The sequence below is a fragment of the Manacus candei genome, unplaced genomic scaffold (assembly GCF_025592945.1).
Source record: "Manacus candei isolate 608988 ecotype Guabito, Panama unplaced genomic scaffold, ASM2559294v1 h1tg000408l, whole genome shotgun sequence".
In the NCBI taxonomy this organism is placed as follows: Eukaryota; Metazoa; Chordata; class Aves; order Passeriformes; family Pipridae; genus Manacus; species Manacus candei.
This window is the reverse complement of record NW_026138456.1, coordinates 21,370-31,787: the sequence shown is the minus strand read 5'-3', so window position 1 is coordinate 31,787 and position 10,418 is coordinate 21,370. Positions and strand designations below refer to the sequence as shown.

The 10,418-nt window shown below is 64.0% G+C and overlaps 1 protein-coding gene and 1 long non-coding RNA gene across 3 annotated transcripts; one reads left to right on the top strand and one right to left on the bottom strand.

Annotated features, from left to right (window-relative positions):
- Positions 1-6: 6 nt before the first annotated feature.
- ZNHIT1 (zinc finger HIT-type containing 1) lies at positions 7-8,607 on the top strand. Its single transcript, XM_051775998.1, has 5 exons — positions 7-68; positions 3,636-3,806; positions 5,888-5,967; positions 7,187-7,356; positions 8,357-8,607. The coding sequence occupies exons 1-5, from the start codon at positions 47-49 to the stop codon at positions 8,376-8,378; spliced, it is 465 nt and encodes a 154-aa protein (XP_051631958.1). The 5' UTR covers positions 7-46; the 3' UTR covers positions 8,379-8,607.
- On the bottom strand, positions 8,355-9,161 carry LOC127465489 (uncharacterized). 2 transcript variants are annotated; one of them, XR_007902233.1, is made up of 3 exons: positions 9,037-9,161; positions 8,760-8,844; positions 8,355-8,462 (listed from the first exon to the last, which is right to left on the bottom strand). It is a non-coding gene; the product is annotated as an uncharacterized LOC127465489 (long non-coding RNA). The 2 variants fall into 2 exon arrangements; XR_007902232.1 differs by having other exon boundaries at positions 8,375-8,489.
- Positions 9,162-10,418: the final 1,257 nt, after the last annotated feature.

Sequence of the window (10,418 nt, the reverse complement as noted above, 5' to 3'; positions counted from 1 at the left end):
GGTAGGTGACGGAAGTGACGTCACGCGAGGCGGAAGTGGAGCCGCGATGGGGGAGAAGAAAACATCGGGTACGGGGGGAGGGTCTGGGGGGTCTTTGGGCCCCTTTTGGGGTCCTGGGGGGTATTTGGGGGGGTCTTTGGGCCCCTTTTGGGGGTCCTGGGGGGTATTTGGGGGGTCCTGGAGGGGTCTGGGGGGTCCTTGTTTCGGATTTAGGGGGTTCGGGGGTATCTGGGGGGTCCCGGGGGGCGTCTGGGGGTCTTTGGGCCCCTTTCGGGGGTCCTGGGGGGATTTGAGGGGTCTTTGGGTCCAATTTGGGGGGCCCGGGAGGGTTTAGGGGGGTCTTTGGGTCGGATTTGGGGGTCTGGGGGGGTCTTTGTGCCCCTTTTTGAGGGTCCTGGGGGGTTCGGGGGGGGGTCTTTGTGTCAAATCAGGGGGTCTTGGGGGTTATTTTGGGGTCCTGGGGGGATTTGGGGGTCCTGGGTGGGTTTGGGGGTTATTTGGGGGGTCCTGGGTGGTATTTGGGGGGTCTTTGTGTCAAACTAGGGGGTCCCGGGGGGGTCTGGGGGGTCTTTATGCCCCTTTTGGGGGTCCTGGGGGTCTTTGTGCCCCTTTTTTTGGGGGTCCCGGGGGGGTTTTTTGGGTTGTTCCTTTCCGGGGGTCTCCGGGTGGTTTTGGGGGGTCTTTGGGGGGTCTCGGGGGGGTCCTGGACGGGACAAATCCAGGGGAGGGGTCCCGGGTCCTTTTTTGGGGGTCTTTGTGCCCTTTTTGGGGGTCCCGGGGGGGGTTTCTTTGAGCTGTTCCTTTCCGGGGGGGTCTGGGGGGTCTCCGGGTGGTTTTTGGGGGTCTCCGGTTGGTTTTGGGGTTCTCCGGGTGGTTTTTGGGGGTCTCTGGATGGTTTTTGGGGGTCTCCGGGTGGTTTTGGGGGTCTCCGGTTGGTTTTGGGGTTCGTCCGGGTGGTTTTTGGGGGTCTCTGGATGGTTTTTGGGGGTCTCCGGGTGGTTTTGGGGGTCTCCGGGTTGGTTTTGGGGCTTCTCCGGGTGGTTTTTGGGGGTCTCTGGATGGTTTTTGGGGTTTCTCCGGGTGGTTTTTGGGGGTCTCCGGGTGGTTTTTGGGGGTCTCTGGGTGGTTTTGGGGGTCTCCGGGTTGGTTTTTGGGGTTCTCCGGGTGGTTTTTGGGGGGCTCTGGTTGGTTTTTGGGGGTCTCCGGGTGGTTTTTGGGGGTCTTTGTGCCCATTTTTGGGGGTCTCACCGCCAGCCCGGATCCCCGAGGGGGGTCCCCGGCGGGTCCTGGACGGGGCAAATCCAGGGGAGGGGTCCCGGTCCTTTTTTGGGGGTCTTTGTGCCCCTTTTTGGGGGTCCTGGGGGGGTTTTTTTGGGCTGTTCCTTTCCGGGGGTCTCCGGGTGGTTTTGGGGGGGTCCTGGGGGGTCTTTGGGGGGTCTTTGGGGGGTCCTGGACGGGACAAATCCAGGGGAGGGGTCCCGGGTCCTTTTTTGGGGGTCTTTGTGCCCCTTTTTGGGGGTCCCGGGGAGGTTTCTTTGGACTGTTCCTTTCCGGGGGTCTCCGGGTGGTTTTTGGGGTCTTCGTGCCCATTTTTGGGGGTCTCACCGCCAGCCCGGATCCCCGAGGGGGGTCCCCGGCGGGGTCCTGGACGGGACAAATCCAGGGGAGGGGTCCCGGTTCCTTTTTTGGGGGTCTTTGTGCCCCTTTTTGGGGGTCCCGGGGGGGTTTCTTTGAGCTGTTCCTTTCCGGGGGTGTCTGGGGGGTCTCGGGGTGATTTTGGGGGGTCTCCGGGTGGTTTTGGGGGGTCTCTGGATGGTTTTTGGGGTTCTCCGGGTGGTTTTTGGGGGTCTCTGGTTGGTTTTTGGGGGTCTCCGGGTGGTTTTGGGGGGTCCCGGGGGGGTTTCTTTGGGCTGTTCCTTTCCGGGGTGTCTGGGGGGTCTCGGGTGGTTTTTGGGGGTCTCCGGTTGGTTTTGGGGTTCTCCGGGTGGTTTTTGGGGGTCTCTGGATGGTTTTTGGGGGTCTCCGGGTGGTTTTGGGGGTCTCCGGGTTGGTTTTGGGGCTTCTCCGGGTGGTTTTTGGGGGTCTCTGGATGGTTTTTGGGGTTCTCCGGGTGGTTTTTGGGGGTCTCCGGGTGGTTTTTGGGGGTCTCTGGGTGGTTTTGGGGGTCTCCGGGTTGGTTTTTGGGGTTCTCCGGGTGGTTTTTGGGGGTCTCTGGGTGGTTTTGGGGTCTCCGGGTGGTTTTTGGGAGTCTCTGGTTGGTTTTTGGGGGTCTCCGGGTGGTTTTTGGGGGTCTTCGTGCCCATTTTTGGGGGTCTCACCGCCAGCCCGGATCCCCGAGGGGGGTCCCCGGCGGGTCCTGGACGGGGCAAATCCAGGGGAGGGGTCCCGGGTCCTTTTTTGGGGGTCTTTGTGCCCCTTTTTGGGGGTCCTGGGGGGGTTTTTTTGGGCTGTTCCTTTCCGGGGGTCTCCGGGTGGTTTTGGGGGGTCCTGGGGGGTCTTTGGGGGGTCTTTGGGGGGTCCTGGACGGGACAAATCCAGGGGAGGGGTCCCGGGTCCTTTTTTGGGGGTCTTTGTGCCCCTTTTTGGGGGTCCCGGGGAGGTTTCTTTGGACTGTTCCTTTCCGGGGGTCTCCGGGTGGTTTTTGGGGGTCTTCGTGCCCATTTTTGGGGGTCTCACCGCCAGCCCGGATCCCCGAGGGGGGTCCCCGGCGGGTCCTGGACGGGACAAATCCAGGGGAGGGGTCCCGGGTCCTTTTTTGGGGGTCTTTGTGCCCCTTTTTGGGGGTCCCGGGGGGGTTTCTTTGAGCTGTTCCTTTCCGGGGGGGTCTGGGGGGGGTCTCCGGGTGGTTTTTTGGGGGTCTCTGGATGGTTTTTGGGGGTCTCCGGGTGGTTTTTGGGGGGTCTCTGGATGGTTTTTTGGGGTTCTCCGGGTGGTTTTTTGGGGGTCTCTGGTTGGTTTTTGGGGGTCTCCGGGTGGTTTTTGGGGGTCCCGGGGGGGTTTCTTTGGGCTGTTCCTTTCCGGGGGTGTCTGGGGGGTCTCCGGGTGGTTTTTGGGGGTCTCTGGTTGGTTTTTGGGGTCTCCGGGTGGTTTTGGGGGTCTCCGGGTGGTTTTGGGGGTCTCCGGTTGGTTTTTGGGGTTCTCCGGGTGGTTTTTGGGGGTCTCTGGGTGGTTTTGGGGTCTCCGGGTGGTTTTTGGGAGTCTCTGGTTGGTTTTTGGGGGTCTCCGGGTGGTTTTTGGGGGTCTTCGCGCCCATTTTTGGGGGTCTCACCGCCAGCCCGGATCCCCGAGGGGGGTCCCCGGCGGGTCCTGGACGGGGCAAATCCAGGGGAGGGGTCCCGGGTCCTTTTTTGGGGGTCTTTGTGCCCCTTTTTGGGGGTCCTGGGGGGGGTTTTTTTGGGCTGTTCCTTTCCGGGGGTCTCCGGGTGGTTTTGGGGGGTCCTGGGGGGTCTTTGGGGGGTCTCGGGGGGGTCCTGGACGGGGCAAATCCAGGGGAGGGGTCCCGGGTCCTTTTTTGGGGGTCTTTGTGCCCCTTTTTGGGGGTCCTGGGGGGGGTTTTTTTGGGCTGTTCCTTTCCGGGGGTCTCCGGGGGGGTTTTTGGGGGTCTTCGCGCCCATTTTTGGGGGTCTCACCGCCAGCCCGGATCCCCGAGGGGGGTCCCCGGCGGGTCCTGGACGGGCCCACCCGGCAGCGGCGGCTGCACCGGCAGCTCGAGGCGCTGGAGAACGACAATTTTGGGGACGACCCCCAGGCGGGGCTGCCCCGGCCCGGGAAGAGACTCCCGCACTTCAGCGACACCGCCGAGACCGGTACGGGGGGGATTTTGGGGGGTCCCGGGGGGGTTTAGGGGGTCCTGGAGTTCGGGGGGGCTCGGGAATGGGGGATTTGGGGGGTCCCGGAGTTCGGGGGGGCTCGGGAATGGGGGATTTGGGGGGTCCCGGGGGAGTCCTGGGGGTCCCGGAGCTCAGAAGGTTCTGGGAGATGGAGGGATTTGAGGATCCCGGTGGGATTTTGGGGGGGATTTTGGGGGTTGCTGTGTGGGATTTGGGGGTCCCGGATGGTCTTGGGGGGGTCTTGGGGATCCCGGAGCTCGGGGGGGCTCGGGGGGTCCCGGGGATGGAGGGATTTGGGGGGGTTTGGGGGTCCCAGGCGGGGCTGCCCCGGCCCGGGAAGAGACTCCCGCACTTCAGCGACACCGCCGAGACCGGTACGGGGGGGATTTTGGGGGGTCCCGGGGGGTTTAGGGGGTCCTGGAGTTCGGGGGGGCTCGGGAATGGGGGATTTGGGGGTCCCGGGGAGTCCTGGGGGTCCCGGAGCTCGGAAGGTTCTGGGAGATGGAGGGATTTGAGGATCCCGGTGGGATTTTGGGGGGGATTTTGGGGGTTGCTGTGTGGGATTTGGGGGTCCCGGATGGTCTTGGGGGGGGTCTTGGGGATCCCGGAGCTCGGGGGGGTCCCGGGGATGGAGGGATTTGGGGGGGTTTGGGGGTTCCAGGCGGGGCTGCCCCGGCCCGGGAAGTGACTCCCGCACTTCAGCGACACCGCCGAGACCGGTACGGGGGGGTTTTGGGGGTCCCGGGGGGGGCTTGGGGGGGTTTAGGGGGTCCTGGAGTTCGGGGGGACTCGGGGGGGCTCGGGGGGTCCCAGAGATGGAGGGATTTGGGGGTCCCGAGGGGACTTTGGGGGGGATTTTGGGGGGTTCCTGTGTGGGATTTGGCGGGATTTGGGGGGTCCTGGGGGGGTTTTGGGGGGTCCCGGGGGGGTTTGGGGGGTCCTGGAGTTCGGGGGGGCTCGGGGGGGCTCGGGAATGGGGGATTTGGGGGGTCCCGGGGGGGGATTTTGGGGGGTCCCGGGAAGCGACTCCCGCACTTCAGCGACACCGCCGAGACCGGTACGGGGGGGATTTGGGGGGGTCCCGGGGGGGTTTGGGGGGTCCCGGGGGGGTTTAGGGGGTCCTGGAGTTCGGGGGGACTCGGGGGGGCTCGGGGGGTCCCAGAGATGGAGGGATTTGGGGGTCCCGAGGGGACTTCGGGGGGATTTTGGGGGGTTCCTGTGTGGGATTTGGGGGGATTTGGGGGGTCCTGGGGGGGTTTGGGGGGGTCCCGGGGGGATTTGGGGGGTCCCGGTGTTCGGGGGGGCTCGGGGGGGGGCTCGGGAATGGGGGATTTGGGGGTCCCAGGGGGGATTTTGGGGGGGTCCCGGGAAGCGACTCCCGCACTTCAGCGACACCGCCGAGACCCGTACGGGGGGGATTTTGGGGGGGTCCCGGGGGGGTTTTGGGGGGTCCCTGGGGGGTTTAGGGGGTCCTGGAGTTCGGGGGGGCTCGGGGGGCTCGGGAATGGGGGATTTGGGGGTCCCGGGGGGGTTTAGGGGGGCTCGGGGGGGGCTCGGGAATGGGGGATTTGGGGGGGATTTGGGGGTCCCCGGGGGATTTTGGGGGGAATTTGGGGGTTCCGGGGGGGATTTTGGGGGGTTCCTGTGTGGGATTGGGGGGTCCTGGGGGGTCTTGGGGGGTCTCGAAGGGGTTTTGGGGGTCCCGGAGCTCGGGGGGGTCCGGGGGGGTCCCGGGGATGGAGGGATTTGGGGGGTCCCGGGGGGGTTTTGGGGGGTCCCTGCGCCCGGTTTGGGGGGATTTGAGGGTCCCCGGGGGGGATTTTGGGGGGTTCCTGTGTGGGATTTGGGGGGATTTGGGGGTCCCGGGGGGGTTTTGGAGGGTCCCGGGGGGTCTTGGGGGGAGCGCTCTGTTGGGACCTCCTTGATTTTGGGGGGGTTCCTGGGGGTCTGAGGAAGTTTTGGGGGGTTTTGGGGGGTCCTGGAGATTTTGGGGGGGTCTGAGGGGTTTTTTGGGCCCCCCCTCTTGATTTTGGGGGGGTCCCCGGGGGTCCCCCCAGGGAAGAAGAAGAAGAAGACGAGGGGGGATCATTTCAAGCTCCGGTTCCGGAAGAACTTCCAGGCCCTGCTGGAGGAGCAGGTTTGGGGAGGGGGATTTTGGGGGGATTTTGGGGGGGGTTGGGGGGATTTGAGGGGATTTTGGGGGGGTTTGAGGGGATTTGGGGGGATTTTGGGGGGGGTTTGAGGGGATTTTGGGGGGATTTTGGGGGGGTTTGAGGGGATTTTGGGGGGATTTTGGGGGGGTCTGAGGGGATTTTGGGGGATTTTGGGGGGGTTTGAGGGGATTTGGGGGGGATTTTGGGGGGTTTGAGGGGATTTTGGGGGGTTTGAGGGGATTTGGTGGGGGGTTGGGGGGATTTTGGGGGAATTTCGGGGGGGGTTGAGTGGATTTTGGGGGGAGTTGGGGGATTTTGGGGGGGGTTGAGGGGATTTTTGGGGGGATTTTGGGAGCTTTTTGGGGAGGTTTGGGGGGTTTGAGGAGGTTTTGGGGGGATTTTGGGGGGTTTGAGGGGATTTTTGGGGGGGTTGAGGAGGTTTGAGGGGCTTTTTGGGGGCTTTGAGAGATTTTGGGGGGGTTTGAGGGGATTTTGGGGGGATTTTTGGGGGGTTTGGGGGGATTTTGGGGGGTTTGTGGGGATTTTGGGGGGGTTTGGGTGGGTTTGAGGGGATTTTGGGGGAATTTTGGGGGGTTGGGGGAATTTTGGGAGGGTTTGAGGGGGTTTTGGGGGGTTTAATTTTGAATTCCGGGGCCAATTTTTGGGGTGGAATTTCCCATTTTTGGGCCGAATTTTGGGCCGATTCCCCCCCCAGAACCTGAGCGCCTCCGAGGGCCCCAATTCTGTCCCATTTCAGGGCTGATTTTCGGGATTGAATTTTGAATTTTGGGGGTGAATTTCGGGGCTGAATTTCTGATTTCGGGGCTGAATTTTGAGGTCGAATTTTTCCGGTTTGTGGCCGAATTTCAGGATTTAATTTCAAATTTCGGGATTAAATTTTCGGGGTTTAATTTTCAGTTCCAGGCCTGAATTTCAGGATTTAATTTCAAATTTCGGGATTAAATTTTCGGGGGTTTAATTTTGAATTTTGGGGGCTGAATTTCGGGGTCGAATTTTCCCATTCTGGGTCTCAATTTTGGGATTTAATTCTGAATTCCGGGGCCGAATTTCAGGATTTAATTTCAAATTTCGGGATGAAATTTTCGGGGTAAAATTTTGAATTCCGGGGCCGATTTTTGGGGTGGAATTTCCCATTTTTGGGCCGAATTTTGGGCCGATTCCCCCTCTTTTTCCCCCCCCCAGAACCTGAGCGCCTCCGAGGGCCCCAACTACGTCACGGCGGGCGCGGCCCCGTCGCGGCTCCCCCAGCGCCACTTCTGCGCCGTCTGCGGCTTCCCCTCGCCCTACACCTGCGTCACCTGCGGGGCCAGGTACTGCTGCACCCGCTGCCTCGGCACCCACCAGGACACCAGGTGAGGGGCACACCTGGGGGGACACCTGGGGACACCTGGGGACAGCTGGGACACACCTGGGGACAGCTGGGACACACCTGGGGGGACACAGGTACTGCTGCACCCGCTGCCTCGGCACCCACCAGGACACCAGGTGAGGGGCACACCTGGGGGGGCACCTGGGGACACCTGGGACACACCTGGGGGGGCACCTGGGGACAGCTGGGACACACCTGGGGACAGCTGGGGACACCTGGGGACAGCTGGGACACACCTGGGGACAGCTGGGACACACCTGGGCACACCTGGGACACACCTGGACACACCTGGGGGGACACAGGTACTGCTGCACCCGCTGCCTCGGCACCCACCAGGACACCAGGTGAGGGGCACACCTGGGGGGGCACCTGGGGACAGCTGGGGACACCTGGGACACACCTGGGGACAGCTGGGACACACCTGGGGGGACACAGGTACTGCTGCACCCGCTGCCTGGGCACCCACCAGGACACCAGGTGAGGGGCACACCTGGGGGGGCACCTGGGGACACCTGGGACACACCTGGGGACAGCTGGGGACACCTGGGGACAGCTGGGACACACCTGGGGACACCTGGAGACAGCTGGGACACACCTGGGGACAGGGGGGACACAGCTGGGACACACCTGGGCACACCTGGGACACACCTGGACACACCTGGGGGGACACAGGTACTGCTGCACCCGCTGCCTCGGCACCCACCAGGACACCAGGTGAGGGGCACACCTGGGGGGACACCTGGGGACAGCTGGGACACACCTGGGGACACCTGGGACACACCTGGGGACACCTGGGACACACCTGGGGACAGCTGGGACACACCTGGGGACACCTGGACACACCTGGGGGGACACGCCTGGGGAGACGCACCTGGGGGGGGACAGGTAAGGACACACCTGGAATGGGGGGACACGTTTTGGGACCCCCAGTATGGGGAGGGCACCCACTGGGATCCCCTGACCTCTCCCCTCCCCCCCCGCAGGTGCCTGAAGTGGACGGTGTGACCCCTCCCCCCAACATGGCTGCTGTGACCACGCCCACCAAGATGGCCACCCTGACTCCTCCCACCAAGATGGCCACCCTGACTCCTCCCATTAACATGGCCGCTTTGATATCTCCCATCAACATGGCTGCCATGACCACGCCCACCAAGATGGCCGCCATGATTCCTCCCACCAAGATGGCCACTATGACTCCTCCCACCAAGATGGCTGCCCTGACTTGTCCCACCAAGATGGTTGCCATGACTCCTCCCACCAACATGGCTGCCATGACCACACCCACCAACATGGCTGCCATGACCATGCCCACCAAGATGGCCACCATAACTCCTCCTACCATCATGGCCACTGTGGCCCCGCCCACCAAGATGGCCGCCATGATACCACCCACCAAGATGGCCGCCATGACATCTCCCACCAAGATGGCCGCTGTGGCCCCGCCCACCAAGATGGCTGCCCTGACTCCTCCCTCCAGCATGGCCACTGTGGCCACACCCACCAAGATGACCACCCTGACTCCTCCCACCAAGATGGTTGCCATGACTCCTCCCACCAACATGGCTGCCATGACCACGCCCACCAAGATGGCCACCATAACTCCTCCTACCATCATGGCCACTGTGGCCACGCCCACCAAGACGGCCGCCATGATACCACCCACCAAGATGGCCACCATGACATCTCCCACCAAGATGGCCGCCGTTCCCCCACCCAAGATGGCCGCCCTGGCCCCGCCCACCAAGATGGCCGCCCCTTTCCCCGAGCCCCAAAATCCGCCTTTTTCCTACCAAAACCTTTGGATTTTTATTGGGGGGTCTACGGGGGGAGGGGGCGGGGCCTCGGGGGGAGGGGGCGGGGCCTCGGGAATGGGGGAAATCCGGGAGAAATCGGGGCCTGGGCGGGGCCTATGAAGAAGGGGGCGGAGCCAAGATGGCCGCCGGCCCCGCCCACGGGCTCTGATTGGTCTGTCCGCAGTCCTTTGAGAGCGCCGAGGTCTGATTGGCTGCAGAGGGATGGCCCCGCCCCCTCGGGCCCATTACAGTCAAGCCACGCCCCTTACATCACCCAGCCACGCCCCTTGGACCAAAGCCCCGCCCCTTCTAGCCCAAAACTCCGCCCCTTGGGTCAGGCTGATGAGGTAAAGCCCCGCCCATCAAAGCCGACCACGCCCCTTATTCAGACAAGCCCCGCCCCCTCCAGACAAGGCCCCGCCCCTTGGTTCCCACCCCACCCCTACAGAGCCAAGCCCCGCCCTTTGAATCAAGCCACGCCCCTCACAGACTCAAGCCCCGCCCCTCGGCCCAAGCCCCATCCATTACACCTCCAAGCCCCGCCCCCTGTGCTAAGCCCCGCCCCTTTGTATCCGGCCACGCCCCTCAGATCCAAGCCCCGCCCCCCGTGTCCCCTTTATGAGCTTCCTGTGACGTCATCGGGGCGGGGCCTCGCGACAGCCAATCAATCAGCGCGGTGACTCCGCCCCCCCGGCTGGGGGGAGGGGCAGGGGCGGAGCTGCCCTGAGCTGGGGAGAGAATGAGATGCAAATGAGCAGGGGAGGGGCTTAGGGGGGCGTGGTCTCACCTGGGTGGGCGGGGCTTATCTCACTTAGTGGGAGGAGTTTAGCTCCCTTGAGTGGGCGTGGCTTATCCCACCTGAGTGGGTGGGGCCACCCCGAGTGGGCGGGGTTAATCCCTTAGTGGGCGGGGCTCATCCCCCCGTGAGTGGGCGGGGCTTCCCTTTACCTGGGTGGGCGTGGTCTCCCCTGAGTGGGCGGGGCTTCCCTTTACCTGAGTGGGCGTGGTCTCCCCTGAGTGGGCGGGGTTTCCCTTTACCTGAGTGGGCGTGGTCTCCCCTGAATGGGCGGGGTCACCCCCCAGTGGGCGGAGTTTCTCTCCCCTGACTGGGCGGGGTCACCCCTTAGTGGGCGGGGTTTCTCCCCCTGTGTGGGCGGGGCTTGCCCTCACCTGAGTGGGCGTGGCCTGCCCGGTGGGTGAGGTTTAATAGCTCCTGAATGGGCGGGGCCACCCCTCAGTGGGCGGGGCTCAT

What these genes read in the sequence shown, in the direction of transcription:
- ZNHIT1 (XM_051775998.1), top strand. Translation starts at nt 47, where the DNA reads ATGGGGGAGAAGAAAACATCGG. An exon ending in GGGGGAGAAGAAAACATCGG is followed by an intron (nt 69 to 3,635) that starts GTACGGGGGGAG and finishes TCTCACCGCCAG; the next exon opens with CCCGGATCCCCGAGGGGGGT. An exon ending in AGGCCCTGCTGGAGGAGCAG is followed by an intron (nt 5,968 to 7,186) that starts GTTTGGGGAGGG and finishes TCCCCCCCCCAG; the next exon opens with AACCTGAGCGCCTCCGAGGG.